Raw genomic sequence first — 18,732 nt, 5'->3', positions numbered from 1 at the left:
CGCCGCCGCGGCGCCCCCCGCCTCCCCGCTAGCCCAGCCGGCGGCTCTGTCTCGCCGCCGCCGTCGCCCGGCATGAACATCATGGATTTCAACGTGAAGAAGCTGGCGGCCGACGCGGGCACCTTCCTCAGCCGGGCCGTGCAGGTACGGCGGCGACGGTTGAGGACGGGGCGGTGGCGCCGGGGAGGCCGAGGGGAGGGCGACGCCGACGACCCGGCCTGCTGCTGGGCGCGGCCTGGCGCCCCGGTCCCGCCGGCCGTTTCCGCGTCGCTCTACCCAACCGCCGTTCGGCGCCGAGCGAGGCGAGCCCGGACGCGGCCCCGAGCGTCCGCCACCCCGGACACACCTTGGGCTCACCCCGGGCCGGAGGCCTCGGTGTCCCGGCGGGCGAGCCAGGGCAGGCTGAGCACCTCTGCGCCACCCCCACCCTTCCCTTGGGTCGCCCTCGCCCTCCGGGCCGCGTCCAAGGAGGGAGTTTCCTTTTCCTGCTCCACTGCCCCCTCTGTTCCCACCAGCCTCTCCGCCCCTGGAGCAGCCCGTGGGGGGAATGGAGAGCGTCTGTCCCTGTCGGCGTCCCAGCTTCACCAAGGACGCAGGAAACCTAAGATTAGGGGCGCCCTGACCCATTCCCCAAATAGGATCTAGAGCAGGGGTGAGAAGCGGGCAGGACTCGTGTTGTTGTGGCCGTGGTCACGTTGGTATGCTTCTGGCACCCTTGGAGGGGGAGAGTTCACTGCGTCTCCTTATTCTGTAATCAAGGAAGGGAACTTGGGCAATAGGGAACTTGGGCAGATTTTTTACAGTCAACACATGATGCAAACGCAGTTAAATCTATGAACAGATGTCAATTTCACAACACGGGTTATAAACAATCTGGTATTTGTGTTACTGACATAGGGTAGCAACAGAATTCTCTTCTGTAAGGAGAAAAGTAATGCCCCGTGTGCCAGAATTACACCGAACTATACGTCTCCCTTCTGTTATTTCATTTCTTGTATCCTTTACCCCAATTTTATTGACACCGTTGATATCATATTGAGTTGCCCTTGGCAAAAGACTGGGAGAGTCCCCCAATTAATAACCGCCTAGCTTATGAAAAATAGTTTGCTGTCCATTTAACATATTCGCTGCACCCTCTGTCACCTCGCCAGAGACACAATGGTAACCCTCCTTTGGATAAAAGGAAGCAACCTCAGAGATGTAAATAGCTTGCTTGACTTGTGTGGCTAGTTGTCAGCTGTTGCCCTCTGGCCTACTCCAACACTAGAAGCTGGTTTTTCTGAGTGAGCACTGCAGGCTTATGTGTAGACTAGGGACACGAGGCGGCCCTAAAAGACCTTGAAGATCATTTGTTATCAACAGCGAGTAACTGAGAGGTGGGAAATTCTAATTCCATCTTGCTTTTGACTTCCTGAGCCGATGTGATGAGTGACAAGCTAGCTGCCGTACTTTGTCCTTTATCCTACGTCCTTCCCAGATATGTATGGTTAAATAAATGGGAAACGAAAGAAAAACATTTTTAGACTCAAGATCAACTCCACTAGAGAACAGAGTCTGGTATTTTTTGTTTAGTGTTGCTTACCTGTATTCTGGATATTTAATGAAGATTTGACATTTCAGAATGCCATAGCTTTATACAGTTGTTTCAGACACATAATGTGTTGTGCTTCAACAGCGCACATTTATGCAATTCAATCTAAATTATTGAGAGACTCAGTTTTAAAAAAGCAAATCTAGAAAAACTTAAGAGCTGCACTTCCCAAATGAATTTTAATTGTTCATTGTTTCAAGTGCTTTTTAAAAAGGTTTTTAAGTTGTATCCTAATATGTGAGCTGGCAAATAATTTTCAGTCTTATTCAAGCATATGTTCCATGCTTAGCTTCTGTATTAGGAACACCACTGACTAGCAGCTAATACACTCAACAAAGTGTTTCTCCTCATGAAACTTAGAGTCTCACAGAACACAGACTAGAGTGGAGCAGGTGATGGTAGTGAATAGCGTGCTAGTGGAGGGGATCGTCGTGTTGCAGCAGTGGGGGAATTCGGCATGCCCTTCTCAGGATGAGTACAGACCTGAGTGAAGTAATGAGACACAGTATGTGGAGGTTTTACTTGGCTTTTGTTTTGGAAGAAAGGTATTCCAGACAAAAGAAACAAGTTCAAAGACTTTGGTGCTCTAGGGATACTGGGGAGATCCAGTGGGAAAGAGCTGTGGCCACACCGGCTGCGGGTGTTTGTGATTTAGTTGGCAGTCTTGGCTGTCACATTAGCCCTGGAGCATGAGAAAAAGATGTGTGAAAAAGGACCCCTTGGATTTTGGATTCAACCATTTTTTATTAAAAAGGGAAAATTTAAAATGGAGAAAGTCTCCTTTAGTATTAAGGTTCCTTTTATATTGTCTGTAACTATTAATGCCACATGCTGAAATATTATGGTTAAACTTACAGTTTGGGGTTTGCTGTACGGTTGAGAGCAGATTAGCAGAGCGGTGATAGTTATTGAAGCTGAATTGTGGGTACAGACTTACAAAGTTTCATTATACTGTTTCCACTATACTGTTAGTTTTTTGTATGTTTGACACATTCCACGGTGTTTTTTAATTAAATTTTTAAGGAAAAGGGGGTGTTTCTAAAATAAAACATGAAAGCTAGAATGCTAGCATAGTAGTTTACAACAAAACCCTGCTTTTTATTCCAGCATTTAGTCAATAACCGAGTTACTCCTCTGAGCTGTGGTGATGCGGGTACAGTGCCAGTGCCAGTGCCAGTGCCAGCTTCGTGCTAGGAATAGTTGTAAGAGCTGTGAGCTGGAGAGTAGTGGAGAGCCAGGCTTTCTCTGTCTCCAAGTAGTTGCCTTTCAAATCAGATTGGATGTTAAAAAATGGACCATTCCCTGGGCAACTACTGTAGGTACTTTCATGTCACCTAGACATTTTTATTAGAAATTAAATTTCTTGTTTAAAAAAACATGAGTCAAAACTATTCAAGTATATAAATAGGTAGATAAGTCTTGACTTAGAACAATATTAGGACAGAATGTATCCTAACTCATCACAGTCCCTTGCCTTAAAGCAGTGTTTAGAAAGAATCTATGAGTTAGACGTTCTATCCTCGTGCTGTTTTCCTGTGCTACAGTTGACATAGTATGAAAAACCGCATCCGATTATACTTTTTGAGAAGTTGGGCCCCCAAATGTAAGATCCTGGAAAATTACTATTTTTATAAGTTTGCATTTTGATAAAGAAACAGAAATATAGCATTAGCAATGTTACTGTCTATCTGTCCTAGCCCCCTCCCACTTTTTTTTTCTAATTCAAGATAGCATTTAAGCCATCCTTAATTTGGTAATTAACTGAGTATCCTATAAGAAGCAAAGATAGACCTCCAGTTCTGTAAACAAGGAAGCACAGGGTATGGTATATTTGAACTATGGGAGTAAAATAAAGATTGTTAACTTCTTGAGGTCAACATAAAGTTATTCAATCCCAACTCTGACACCTCAGACAAAATGTTTAATAACTCCAACCCTCAACTTATTCCTCACTAGAATTATTATCCCTATCCTGTAAGTTTTTTCAATATGATACATACCTTAGTATATGGAATTTTTGAACATAAACTGAGCCCTGACATTGGGAAGTTCAGAAGCATGACCAAGATGCATTATCTTCTTTGGGGGGAAAAAAAATCATTGTAGAAATAAGCTACACATGGCTGCGCATACCCCAATGCCTAAACTCAGGAAGTAAGGCAGGAAAATCAAGTTGAAGGCCAGACTGGGTATATATGCATGGCTGTCTGCCTCTCAATAATAATGATGATAATAGCAAATGTGTTAAAATTTTTTGAAAAACTAATAAGAAAGCTATGTTTGCTGAAATATGAGGCATATGTATGAGTATAGTAACGCTAGAAAACTGAGTGTAAATGTGGGAATGTTTGCAGGTCTTCAGTGCCGTGCTCATGTGGGCCTTCCAGCTGTTTTCTAGACTCTAGGGAAACCTGCCTTTTATCCATGCGGAGGCTACTGTCACTGTCTTTGAGGGTTTGTTTTGTCCATTGTCTGCTCACTAAAGTAAAAGTTTTTATTTTTGTACAGTCTTACTGTATATGAGTCACTGTTGGAGTTTGCTTTCTGTCGCTGTGATAAAGACATAATTAAAACCAACTCGGAAAGAGTTCACAGTCCACCAGCAAGGGAAGCCAAGGCAGGAACCCACCGAAGAGACTGGGTCCACCTGCCTACAGACGATTCTACCCATAGTGGGCTGGGTCCCCCTACCTCAGGTTCACAAGAAAATGCCCACAGACATGCATACAGGCCAATCTGATGGAGGGAGTTCCTCCTTTGTTTTTTTTTTTTTTAAACCAGGTATATGAAGTTGACAACCATGATTAGGTGTCACAGTTAGATATTTATTTATAAGTTATATAAAGTTTGCTTTTTTCTTGTTTCTTTGAAGACTCTTAAGTCCATAGCAAATAAATGGTTTGTTAAAAATATCATCTTTGCTCTCTTATATTTTCCTATATTTTTAAGACCAAAATATAAAAAAATAATAAGCCAGCCGGGCGGTGGTGGCGCACGCCTTTAATCCCAGCACTCGAGAGGCAGAGGCAGGCGGATCTCTGTGAGTTTCAAGACCAGCCTGGTCTACAAGAGCTAGTTCCAGGACAGGCTCCAAAACCACAGAAAACCCCTGTCTCGAAAAACCAAAAAAAAAAAAAAAAAAAAAGCCAACAGGCCTACTAGACTGAGATTATGAAGTATTTTTTCCCAAATAACTAACTTTATAATCATTAGCTCTGAAATACTGTCCCAAACTTGTCTGAGTCCTAACTTGTTTTGATAAATTCAGTGACAATTTCTTGAGTTACTGTCATAAACATGTTTTAATAATTTCTAATCTGTACCTATAAATCTAGTGTTTCTAAACATGTTAGACAAAACTGAGATTTTGCATACTAGACAAGGAGGGGCTGTATTTCCCTCACCCTTAGATAATACGTTTCAGTTAGTTCTACCTTGTAACAGACCAAACTTACTAGTAGAGTATCTCACACAAAGACTGACCTAATAGATAATGATGTTTAAATTCATGTTGTTGACTTCTGTTATTAATCTATTCTTTGAAAATCTAGTCTTAGTTACAACAGATTTCTCTAAGGAAATTAATATTTAATATGTATAAACATGGCAAGTGAGCTGCTCCTTCCTCATCGATGCCATCTCTCTGAGCTCCTCTCCCAGGCTGGCTCATTTCTTCCTCAGTGAAGATGTCCCCTATTCTCCTGTTTTCTCCTCTTCCATAGCTGTTCCTCTCTACTTAGATTTATTACGTCACTCAGAAAAAAGTAGAGTCGTCTGTGTTGGTTTTCTGTTGAGCATCTTTAACCCTTTGCAGCGCTTACACTCTGATTAAGTTTTGTTTCTTCCCTACAAGAGTGTTAGATTCTTAAGAACAGAAACTTTGCCTGTTTTGTTGGAAACCTAAATGCTTACCCTAGTTAGTACTAGTTAGTAACTAGCATGTGTGTGTATGTATATATGGATATACATACATATAGAAGGAGAGAACCTACTGCTACAAGTGGCGCTCATGACTGCCACATATGTACATACGCATGCAGACATACACTAAATAAAATGTAATTTTAAATTTTTAAAGGAAGACTAAATATTTGTTGAAGGAATGGATGGAGTAAAGAAACAACTGGCATATATTTTAAAAGCTAAAAGAAGTTTTTCTTGATAATCCTTTAAAGATGATGTTCATCTAAGTGTGTTTCCTTTGTCTCTGTGCTTTCTGAGTTTTACCTCACCATTGGAGGTGAAGTTTTAACATGTAAAATTCTAATATATGCCTCTCCAAAAGATCTGCTTAGACTAAGTAAAGAACACTCGCAGAATGAGAATGCAGTTTACATGGCTGACCTCAGGATCAGGGGCTTGCCATTATTGCTGCCCAGTTCTTAGTTACAGTGTACTGCCTCTGTGCAGTATATGGCAAGTTTGGAGGTCTCAAGGAAGTAGTTGGACTCTGGCCCTATATAGGCTCTTTAGTAAAGAATATGAGGACCCTTAAGCTAAGAGTGCTGATAATCCTTTGAAAGTATTAAGCCAGGAATAGTAAGGCCCAAGGAATGGATATAAGACTCAGAAAAATAAAGCAAAAGAAAGGATTGTAAGTGAGAGGAGAGAAAGGTAGGCATTATTTTATTAGCTAACCACCACATCTGAATTTTTCTACAGTAAAGGGCAAGCGCCATATATTCTAGAAGAGAGCTACAGATGGTGCAGCACTTCAGATGTCACATCTGGTGGTTAGTTGAAAGTACCCAGAAGGCGCCATATGAACAGAGACCTTTTTTTCTCTATTATATAGACACTGCTGCCTTTCCTTAGCCACCATCACAGCCATATAATAAGAATGGGTATGTTGAATGTATCCAACCTCATTTTCTGACCTTTAAAGAGAACACCTCCACTTGGGGCCTTGAGAGATGGCCCAGTGGATAAGAATACATACTAACCGCTCTTGCAGACCGAGGATCTGAGTTGAGTTCCCAGCACCCATGTCTGATGGCTGACAACCCCCTGTAACTCCAACTTCAGGGATCAGTTACCCTCTTCTGGACTCTGGGCACCTACACTCATTTATGCACACACACATATACATATTTAAATTTGTTTAAAAAAATAAGTCTTATAAAAATACTTCTTCTGTGTGAATAACGTAGCAAATATAACATATTAAACACCTTGTTAGAACATACTCTGAAGAAACAAACCTAAGTGATGCTTGCATAGGTCCCATAAATGTGTGACTTGGGTATGATTCAACTTATAAGTAATAAATAAGTCAAAATTTAAATATTTCAAATTTGAATAGCAATTAGCAGGTTCTAAGCAGATACTTTTTTTGTAGACAGTCTTTCTTAATCCTCAGAATGCTTATGATTTGGGAAGCTGAAAAAAGTCAAAACCATTTTGAGCTACACAGTGAAACCCTATCTCAAAAAGAATATAATATGTTGTATCACTTTTATAAGAAAGGATGCAAAACAAAAACTACTGAAAAGTTGCCTGTGTCAATTAGCATACATATAGTCAGGATCTGAACTCAGATTTTACCAGTTCTTGTCAGGAACGTTTATGTACCAAGAAATTTAGAATTCACATCATGCATGTTAACAGAAGACATAAGATAGTCATCATAAGTGCTGTAGTAAGAGGTTGATGAACTACCATAGGCATGCACACACACAAAACTTTCATAAGTAATGGTTTACAGGTAAGCCTGGAGTTTATCTGTTTATATGCTTAGGATTGTTTGGATTTCAATTTGATTTCACTTATTAACAATTTCCTAGCATATATTTGAGCTCTGTTTATATATTCATACACTTATTTTAAATAATCACAGTTCACAGAAGAGAAGCTTGGTCAAGCAGAGAAGACGGAATTGGATGCACACTTGGAAAACCTCCTTAGCAAAGCCGAATGTACCAAAATATGGACAGAAAAGATAATGAAACAGACTGAAGTGCTTTTGCAGCCAAATCCAAGTAAGATATTTGCTTCTCGTCCGCCCTACGTATTGCTGGTAAACGTTTTTTAGGTTGAAAGTACAACTTGTATTTCCATTACTGTTCAGGACCTTTTTTTAAAAAAAGAAAGAAAGAAAGAAAGAAAGAAAGAAAGAAAGAAAGAAAGAAAGAAAGAAAGAAAGAAAGAAAGAAAACAAAAAACTTTTCACTGTCATTTAGGAAGACACCAAACGTTCACTTGTGACTGCCACATGTACCTATGTGCATGCACGTGAGCACAAGTTTTAGGTCATACTGTTGTTGGGTCCGAAGACTGCTCCCAAACAGAATGCTTGTATCCTTCAAGCTCTGTGTCTGTGTTTAGACTCTCTGTAAGAGAGAATTAATACATGTTCATGATAAAACATGTCAGATATGGCTTCTATAGCTGACTAGCCTGATTTTATTTAAGATGATGAACATAACTTAAGAGTAGATTAAAGGCAGCTTCACTGGATATTAAGTTTATAATTCTTCTTCTGAAACTTAAGATCTCTAAGTATACCCAAATAACAAGTTTAACTTGAGAATGTTTCTGTACTAAGGTATATTACCAGGTTTCTGAACTATAAACTTTTAGAGATTATATAATAGTCAACATATAATTATATATTATTAAATTTAAAGGTATATACTTGAACAAATGCTAATTTTACATTTTTAAGAAGTAGTAAGTGACTGGAAGGGGAACAAACTTCTAAATAATTCTGCTTTTTTGAAATAATTGCTGATTGATTTAAAATTCTTTTCATTTGTTTTGGTTTTGGGGAAAAGGGTCTTCACTGTGTAATAGAGGCTGGCCATGAACTAGAGTGTCCCCCTCCATCTCCCCAGTACTGAAGTTACAGGTCTGTCTTTTGAAACACTGGTATTTGTAACCTTTCTCCTAGATGCCAGGATAGAAGAATTTGTTTATGAGAAACTGGATAGAAAAGCACCAAGTCGTATAAACAACCCAGAACTTCTGGGACAATATATGATTGATGCCGGGACCGAGTTTGGCCCAGGGACAGCTTATGGTGAGTGAAAGTGGAAGGTTCGGAAAGGAACCATTTTCACATTTAGATTTCTGATGTTGTGAGATGTGAGCATACAGTAGAGCCGATTTTAACTTTGTTTATTATGTTAAAATTATGATGAAAAAATAGTTACTTAGAACATTCACATCTTAGATCTTTTAGGTCTAAATGTTAAATGAATTCATGTTCTTATTAACTTTCATTGCCTGTATTATAGTAGAAATTGTTGTGATGACTTACATTGAAACTTTGAGTGCTTATTGGTATTAGAGCACTTCACATGCTAGGTGTTTGACCAGACCTTATTGCTTCTGACCTCTGTGCAGTCGTCCTCTGGGTACATCACTGCGCTGCATTTCTAGTCATGTTTTCCGTCACTGTTTACAGGTAACCCAGCTTGTTAGTTCCTGGACCAACTTGTATTACATTGGAAGTTTTTTGTTGTTGTTTTATTTTGCTCTGTGTACATGTATGTGACTGTGTATGTCTATATGAATGTATGTGGTGTACATACCACAGTGCTTATGCAGAGATCAGAGGACAGCTTGAAGGAATTGGCACTCTTCTATCATGTGGGTCCCAGGAATCAAATTCAGGTTGTCAGGCTTGGCAGCTCTGGCCCTACACAGACCACAAAGTTCCATGTTTCTATTATCAGACCTAATTTTCTTATGACATAGCACTATTACAGATTTCTGTGTTAATATTCTGTTTGTGTCAGAAGGAAACAAACCTAAATATTATTTAATGCCACTAGTTGACTGAATATATATGTAACATTGAAATATTTACAGTATATTCTTTGTAATTCTAAATCTGAGAGATTTGAAATGATTAACTTTGAAATTAAAGTGTGACTGCTAATTTTAGAGAAATTTCATGCTTTATTGCTTTCTTGTTCTGAACTCATACAGAATCTATTACCAGAAAATAGTGGCCAGAAATTGGTATCCTAGGCATTGGTCTAAGCACAGTATAATATATTTATTATTTTGGTAAATCCTCACTTTTTGTATCTTTTGGAGTTTTGAGACAGAGTTTTACTATGTAACATTTTTAATAGTATAAATTCTGTTGTGCCCATTTTAAAAACAAGGAAATTTAGGTTTGAAGAGGCTAAATAATCTGTGACCACCCTGATAACAATTCAAAAGCAGATGTCCGTATGTAGAGACAGGAGCTCTTAACTCCTTAACAATGTGGATCTAATCCCATTTTAACATAAAAGGATTAAGATCTAAAGAACCCAAGTTTACTGGAGGTAGAATTGGAAATAGAATCCTGATCACATGCTCTTTCTGTCTGTTCTAACTCTGTTTAAATATCTGGACTAAACTCTTGTGAAACATGAGCCTGCCTGTCTTCCTTCCTTCCTTCCTTCCTTCCTTCCTTCCTTCCTTCCTTCCTTCCTTCCTTCCTTCCTTTCTCTCTCCCTCCTTCCTCTCACCTTCGGTCCTTCCCCCCTCCCTCCTTTTCTTTCTTTCTTTTCTTTCTCTCTCTCCCTTTCTTTCTCTCTCTCCTTTCCTTCCCTTCCCTTCCCTTCCTTCCTTCCTTCCTTCCTTCCTTCCTTCCTTCCTTCCTTCCTTCCTTCCTTCCTTTCTTTCTTTCTTTCTTTCTGAGGGAGAAAGAGTTTCTTTTAGCTCACACTTGCAGATTACAGCAACAGACCCCAAAGAGAGATGGTTCATGCATCTGTATTAGAAGCTGAGATGAACACTAGTTAGTGCTCAGCTCATCCTGTATTTCAGAGTCTGCAGTCCCTGCCAGGGAGAGTTACACTCACAGTGAAGATGTGTGTTCCTTCCTCAGTTAACACAGCACAGGCACACCCAGACTCTGTCATGTTGACACTTAACACTAACCATCACCCCTAGCTTATGATAACAAAAATGAATGAATTTCATATAAAGCTTTGTAAATGTCTTCAAGCATTCTTGGTTGGATGTGGTGTTTCCTGTGAACCATGTGATAGTCTAGTGAATTCCAAAAGGTAGAGCCCCTTGTTATAGGAATAAAAAGCAATCAGAGGTCCATGGGTGCTCCAGTACCTCCACACTACCCCTAATGCCTCGATGTGAGCTTCTTAAGATGTAAACTCTAATTTGTGGATATTTCAGGTGTGTATGGATACAGAAACAGGGCAGATTATGACTTGGTCTACTTGTTAAGTACTTTAAGTTTTGTATTGGGCTATATCCTCAGGCCAGCTTTATGCCTTCCATGTATCTGTGCTCTTTGATCTCACTGTTAGAAATTATAGTTATGGCTGGGCAGTGGTGGCGCACGCCTTTAATCCCAGCACGCGGGAGGCAGAGGCAGGTAGATCTCCGTGAGTTCGAGGCCAGTCTGATCTACAAAACTAGCTCCAGGACAGTCACCAAAGCTACAGGGAAGCCCTGTCTCAAAAACAAAACAAAACAAAAAAATTATAGTTATCATTGCTAGGCAGTTAGTTCATCTTTGTCATTTTCATTTAGATATTTACTTTTAATTTGCTTTTTAAATAAGTATACCTTTCAAGTAATCTGTTTGATTCTGAGTTAAACAAGCTGACAACTAACTTGAGCAAGTCAAATAGATAAGTTACATATTAATTTTCTAACATTACTAGACAGAGCTTTTAAAAAACATACAATTTTTTGTTCTTTTGCAGGTAATGCCCTTATTAAATGTGGAGAAACACAGAAACGAATCGGAACAGCTGACAGAGAGCTGATTCAAACATCAGCCTTAAATTTCCTCACTCCTTTAAGAAACTTTATAGAAGGGGATTACAAAACAATCGCAGTGAGTTGGGAAATATTCCATTTGTCACGTAATTTAGATTTATGCTTAGTTTTTAATGGATAATCCTAGTGCTGGTAAATGTTGCAGATTAAAACATTTAAATACCCCGAACAGGTGCATATTCATCCAAACATAAACCTCAAAGAGCTATTAGTAACACAATCCCCATTTTTCAGTCCTGCATTGTTGTTGATATGCCTGTGCATTGATTTCCATGCCTTACCAACTCTCAAATCTGTGGTGAATTTGTTAGCATTCAGGCACACCTAGCCCACCCTTTGGAGACCTGGCAGAATGCATCACCTCTATGCACATGCCTCGTAAGCAGGCAGTACCCTAACCTGCTGTGTGGTCTCTGTGCACATGCACTGTGCTCTTCCCTTTAAAAGGCAGAACCCTTCTCTCTCTTCTCCTCTCCGCAGCCCCCGCCCATCTCTCTGCCTCTCTATACCTCTGTGTGTGTCTCTCTGTGTCTGTCTCTCTGCATTCCTGTATCTCTCTTTCTCTCACACCCCACGAGGCTGCTCTGCACTCCCTCCCCTAATAAAGAAACCCTGCACATGAGTGCTGTCTGTTAGCATGTCTCTCTCTCACCCACCCTGAGGCCCCTTGGCTCCAGCACACCACGGTCTCTCTCCGTTTTACAACAGAAATTCCTGTAATGGTTATGAAAACAAAGTATCATTATAGTATACTTGCATATTAATTTAAACTGAAACTAGAAACCTATTAATTAGTTCTGCTTCTATACTTTGAGTTATTTATAAATAACAGCCTATACTAATTATTTCTGTTCCTGTACTTTATCTGTGTGTTCCAGGAAATGTATTATTTTTAAAATGTTTATTTCATAAACATTGATGTTGTCACTTTCTTTCTAAATTTAATCTGTTAGTCCATGAACTTGTCTTATTTCTGACAGAGAAGGACGCTGTTAACAGATATTTTTCCATAAGACTTTCTCAGTGCCACTCACTGGTATACATCCAACCACAAACTTTAATTTGCATATTCTGTTCTACAGAGTGTCCTAGAAGTTTCAGTATGTTTAATCATGACTTCATCTCTGTAAACAAAAGTAGTTTGGGCTTGACCTAAATTGATATAACTAAGAAAGATACTAGATTAAGCCAAGAATATGGCTCAGTATGAGAGTACGTACCTAGCATGAAGACTGGGGTTCAGTTCCTTCCACTAAAAAAATTAACATGTCAGTAGAATGAAATCTGATATATGGAATATAAAAATTAAGAAAACAGACTCAACTATATTTAGTATAAAGCATTATACAGTAACTTGAGTTATGTTTATGTGTTATTTTGTCTATAAATTTGAAATTCTGTTTCAGAGTAGTTGAGTTACATTTGTTGCTGTAACATAGTAAAAACAGCTTGCCCAGTCTGTCAGGGAGATCACATAGGGCTTCACAGAGCCTTGTCCTAGACCCCTCTAACAATCTAAAACAGCTTCTTACCCCTAGCCACCTCTGACACTCAGCCAAATGGCTCTCGGTTGTGGGAGCTAGACTGCACTATAGGATGGTTAGCAACATCCCTGGCTTCTACCAAGTAAATGCTATTTTAACACCTCCTGGTTGTAGCATCCAAAGATCGATAGTGCCAGATGTTCTCCAGAGGGAAAGAAACCTGGTGGGAGGGAAACATACGGCAAGATATTAAAACTAATACACCTTTATTTCTGGGGCATCTTTTCCAAATTCCTTGGATTCAGAATCTGGAATGTCTTGAAGTAGTTTTAAAGGGGCAGGTAAGGGAAATGTTGGGTATAACGTGCCTATAATCGTAGCATTCAGAAAGCAGAAGCAGGAGTATTGCCACAGTTCAGGGCCAGTCTGATCTGGTCTACATAGTGGGTGTCCTATCTCCAAGCAAAAAGGGAAGATACCTGTAGGAAGTCTTTATGAGCTTATATACATCTTCCATGTAGGGTGATTTTTTTTAAATGTGGATAATCGTAGCTTTACTTTGTTCTTTTTGATTATTTGTAGAAAGAAAGAAAACTATTACAGAATAAGAGACTGGATTTGGATGCTGCAAAAACGAGACTTAAAAAGGCAAAAGCTGCAGAAACTAAAAGTTCAGTAAGTAGTGTATGTTTATCTGTTTCTAATAGAAAAATACTTTGGCTTAATAACTTCAAAAGTATTTTACTAGTACACTGTTTAAGGTATAGACTAGACTATGGCATTTGGAGTGTATTTTTGTCTTGAAAGAGACTGATGAGAACTTAATACATCCAAGTAAATACAAGTGGTCATTATCGAGAGGCATTAGTCCCCAACACTGAGGTGGTACTACAACTGCTCTGTGCATCATTCCTAGTGTGCATGGCTAATAGGCTTTTTAGGAAAATAATTATAGTAGGAAATGGGAGAAGATTTTAATCAAGATGAAAATGAATCAAGTTTGAGAATATTTGCCTATGACAAAGTAATTTTCTTTCCATATCTAACTCAAAATAAGTAAAGGCTATCATCAAGAATAGTTCCAAAAGATTGAATAGTATTAGCTGGGCCGTGGTGGCACACGCCTTTAATCCCAGCACTCAGGAGGCAGAGGCAGACGGATCTCTGTGAGTTTGAGGCCAGCCTGGTCTATGAGAGTTAGTTCCAGGATAGCCAGCACTGTTACACAGAGAAATTCTGTCTCAAAAAAACCAAAAAAAAAAAAAAAATGGAATAGTTTCCCTCGTAGCTTATTCAAAGAGGAAGAAACCCATGTGGATTAATAAGTTTTGCTATAATTTTTTAGAAAACCAGCCCTAAAATAGTTTTTAAATTATCTATTAAAATGATATTCAAGTGCTTTTATGTATAACTTTTATTAAGTAGTTTTAGTTTTAAACTTTAGTCTAATAGGCATGCTGTCTATATTTTCATTCTATTATATACAGCACTTAAATTAGATTTAAATTCTAACAGTTTGAAAAATAGTATAAGCGAGTGTGAGTTTGTTAAAGGAATTAACATTTTAATTTGAGCTTAGGGATGTGTTTTGTTAAGAGGCATAATATCTGGACTCCCCACCACAACCACAATCATTTTATAATAAGCATATAGTTACAATGCTAGTGATGTCGATAGTTTTCTTTGGAAAAAGAAAGGTTGAAAATTGCTCTGTGGTGAAATTGGTGCTTTGTATTAGCTACCGCTAGGGAAGGGCTAGCTTTGATAATGCAAATTTGCTCTCATTTCCATGTCTCCGTTTATCATGACATCATTACCACAGTGTGATTCCCCTTAAGCAAGCTATCTGTAAAATTAAAATTTATAAAAGAATGCTGTAGATAGCAAGAGACCCTACTGGTTTCTAGTTGTTAAGATAAATGAATTTGTTTGAATTTACTTTAAGATACAAATTTTATAATTAGGAAAGTCTTACCAAGAATCATTGGGAAAAATTATCTAGAGTAGAAAAAACTTTGATGGGCTGGAGAGATGGCTCAGAGGTTAAGAGCATTGCCTGCTCTTCCAAAGGTTCAATTCTCAGCAACCACATGGTGGCTCACAACCATCTGTAATGAGATCTGGTGCCCTCTTCTGGCCTGCAGGCAGACACACAGACAGAATATTGTATACATAATAAATATTTAAAAAAAAAAGAAAAGAAAAAACTTTGATGATTATGGAATAAGAATAATATATTACCAGGCTCCAACACAAACATTTATTTAACAACCATTATGATGCTTCTTTATGATGGCTGCTTTTCAACCTAGAAAAGTGCCAGAAGCACAGATCCAGCTGTAACTGCCCTTTGGGGTTACTGGCGTGTGGCACCACTGCAGGATGCGTAGGAACTAAAAAGAGTCGCCTTCTGAAGAGTGATTCTTCTTGAGACATCTGGAAAAGTTGTTGGCAGTTGATACAGCCATGAAATTTCATGTTCAGAATTAAAAGATGATACAGGTGGTATATATAACCCAGCAATTTATGTAAAGGTTTTTAGAATTAATACAATGAACAATCAAATTTATCTGTACACAAATAATGAAGATATTAGCCCAGACAAAAATTTGTTCTTATTTTTTTCTCAATGATTCATTCTTTTCATTCTTTTTCAGACATTATTGCCATAAGTCTGAATTACTTTTTGCCCTGTCTTTCAAGTAAATGAAAATGATATAGACCACTGGAAGTTTAGTTTTGCTTTTTATTTACTTATTTTTTTGCTTTTTTTCTGATACTTTTCTTGGTGTTGAGTTGGCAAGTACCCTAAATATCGTTTAATTTCACTGTTTGTTTTTTAATGTGGATTATTTTGTGACTACCCATTACTGTCCTCTTGAGGTCTGGGAGCTAGGTTTATTCTACTTTCTAAAATGCGTCCTTCACTGTTTTCCTGTTGTCACTCTTTTAATTCACTTTGTGAGATGTACTCTAATACAAAGTTCATTAATAGTGCAAAAATTTCTGCTACCGCCAGTTCACAAATTTTTAGATTAAACTTTTTGATGATTTAGCCCTATCAGTAAAAAAGTTTTTGACCTACCTGTGTCTAGTATTGACTAATTTATGTGTACTGGTTACTGTATTGAAGAAAGGTAAAACAACATCACAGGCGTTTCCTAAAATATGCCGGCTTAGTGAAAAAGGAAATGAGTAGTTTGTTGATGCAGTAAGACTTCTACTGAGAGTGTGACCTAGCTAGAGACTACTTGCCCTGGATTCTATTCCCTGCATTACAAAATAAATAATAATAAAGTGAAATAAGCCAGACATAGATACACCTGTAATCCCTCTGCTACATAGTGATGTTGAGGCTGGCATGTGATGAATGAGACACGTCAAAAAAAAAAGTAAATAAGTTTGCCAGAATCAAGAAAAAACTTGAATTAGTGCATCTAAATTATATTTGGTAACTTAATATTAGCTTTTTAAAATTTTAATGAGGAAAAAAAACGCTGTTTTTAGTGTTTTTAGCATTTAAAGGAATCTGAGAAAAACGGTCCTTCAGGTAATTCACATAACGTATGTTCTCTCCGTGGACATCTAATCTTTGCCCTGTAATCCTAGTAGGTTAGAACACTGTCTGCACCCACAACTTTACCTGTACGCATTTGCATTTTAGGCTTATTAGAATTACAGGGACTGTGTGACTTTCATACTTATGAGGAAGATCTGGCTGAGAACTGAAAGAGGAAATGGTTAGAGATGCCAAAAATACACAGCATAGAAATGAGGTTTTAATAGGAAGTTTGTTGGTATAAAGTAGGCATTTACAGATGAAAATTTAATTGTGTTAGTTAATTTGTAATTTTTAAAGAGGTATGTTTCTCCCAAACAAGTCTGGTTTGAAATAAAATACCAACTGTCTTTTATTTTGAAAATTCTTTATCTTTGGGTAGGCACTGTTATATGAAATAGGTAGAAAAGCAAATACAGTTTGTTTTTTAGCTAGAAAGAAGAGTAGCTCTTTAATGCTTTACTGTACGGAAGTGACTTGTTCTGGTGTGTTCATAGGTATAATGTGTTCTTTGTCTCCCACCTATGCACTTAAGCAACTAAACTCCGCCCGCCTTGAAGGAGATAGCATTATGGTAAATTTCTCTTACATGCTCAACTTCCTGCATGTAAAATGGCTGAAGGTTTGTTGGCCTACTGTGTTTTCTACATCTTCAGTAAAATGCCTTCTCTTGCTATTAGCTACATGTAGAAATCTAAATAGCTAAAGTTAATTATTGATTTTATCTGGGGGAAAAAATGCCACTTGAAGTGATACTGAAACCTAAAGATCTGCCAAATTTGTAGGTCATGTTAAAACAGATTTTAAAATCATTGGTGTGTACAAAACAGATTTTAAAATTATTGGTATATAATGCTCTTTTACATTTAGCAGAGATGGTAGTTTAGTGTTAGTTTAGACTGCAGTTTCATTGTGCTACTTGTAGCAGTGAAAATCACCAAGACTTACCTTACTTGGAAAACAGTAAAAGTATACAAATTAACTTTGTTTTTTGTTTAATAACTTCAATATTTACCATATTGTTACTGAAATTCAATATAGAATTTTTTTTTCTGCCATTCCAGGATGAGACAAATTCCCATGGCCAGGGCTATTCCATATCCAGTGCAAACTCACTTAAAATTTCAGAGTAGTGATAGCCTGGAATAAGAGAATGAAAGTTGTTTATAATAACTAATGTACACATTGAGCTCAAATTGAAGAAAGTTTTGAGATGTTACATTTGTTTTGGTTTTTGTTTTTTACTTTAATAGAATTATGTGAAGATAGGGAAAGAGTTAATTCATGTTAGCCTCTAGCAATTTATACTCCTTGGAGCTGGGTACATGGTTCAGTCAGTATAGTGCTTGCCACGCACTCAGCAGGGCCTGGGTTTGGATTCCCAGCATCCTCATAAAAAATCCATATATTGCAGTGCATATCTATAACCCCAGCACTGGAGGCCAGGGTAGAAATGGGAAGGTCCCTAGTGCTATTTGGTAAGCTCGAGGTTCAGTAAGAGACCCTAGTCAAACGTAAGGTGGAGAGCAGACAAGAAAGACACCTAAAGTCAATCCCTACCCTCTACATATGTGCACCACTACCACCACCCCATCATGCACACGCACGCACACATGCAAATTAATTCTTGGAATTATAGTATAAATAAGTTACTGCTATTTAAAGTGATAAGAAATCAATAGTCTACTTAATAATTAATGGATCATTGATTGCTTTTATTCTATTAGCATTGAATTAAAACATGAAAAATAAACCTGATGTTTTAGAATTTGCCTTTGTTCCCAACTATTAATTTTTGAAGTGCTGGCTAAATTACAGCTTTTGTTATATAGCAAGAGAACGTATTATTTATTTCCATTTTCCTATCTATAGGTAATTGAAAAGGGTGAGACTATTTCAGTCATTTTTAATTTTGTATAAATCAGGTTTTCTTTTGTCCATGGTAAAAATATCTTAAACAATTTGCAAAACTTTGCTTGATTTATTAATAGCATTTGTTTTACAGTCATTTATCATCTGCTTATATTAAGATCTTTAACTGGCAACCTTAAATTTATTATATTTCAAATTGATTGTTTCTAAAAAAAATAGTTGTATCAGTAACATTCAATGTCTATTTATCCTTTTATTTACTAAAATTTTAGAATTTATACCTGAAAGAAAAGTTAGAAATCATGCAGTTCAAACCTCTCATTTTAGCCGGGCGATGGTGGCGCACGCCTTTAATCCCAGCACTCGGGAGGCAAAGGCAGGCGGATCTCTGTGAGTTTGAAACCAGCCTGGTCTACAGAGCTAGTGCCAGGACAGGCTCCAAAGCCACAGAGAAACCCTGTCTCGAAAAACCAAAAGAA

General features: G+C 38.1%; 1 protein-coding gene across 3 annotated transcripts in view; it reads left to right on the top strand.

Moving 5' to 3' along the window:
- The first annotated feature begins 6 nt into the window (after positions 1-6).
- Sh3glb1 (SH3 domain containing GRB2 like, endophilin B1) overlaps positions 7-18,732 on the top strand; it is a 34,589-nt gene continuing 15,863 nt past the window's right edge. Inside the window, exons 1-6 of one of the 3 annotated variants that reach the window (XM_005357388.1) lie at positions 7-144; positions 7,428-7,569; positions 8,481-8,609; positions 11,263-11,396; positions 13,405-13,497; positions 16,917-16,955. In XM_005357388.1, coding sequence (XP_005357445.1) covers positions 73-144; positions 7,428-7,569; positions 8,481-8,609; positions 11,263-11,396; positions 13,405-13,497; positions 16,917-16,955 — 609 coding nt within the window. In that variant the 5' untranslated portion in view covers positions 7-72. Of the gene's footprint in view, positions 145-7,427; positions 7,570-8,480; positions 8,610-11,262; positions 11,397-13,404; positions 13,498-16,916; positions 17,004-18,732 lie in introns of all 3 variants that reach the window. The other 2 variants (XM_026783937.1, XM_005357389.1) reach the window with 2 other exon arrangements.

Source organism: Microtus ochrogaster, chromosome 21 (assembly GCF_000317375.1).
Source record: "Microtus ochrogaster isolate Prairie Vole_2 chromosome 21, MicOch1.0, whole genome shotgun sequence".
Lineage (NCBI taxonomy): Eukaryota > Metazoa > Chordata > Mammalia > Rodentia > Cricetidae > Microtus > Microtus ochrogaster.
The sequence above is the reverse complement of the archived record's forward strand: the minus strand, read 5'-3'. Positions and strand labels throughout refer to the sequence as shown.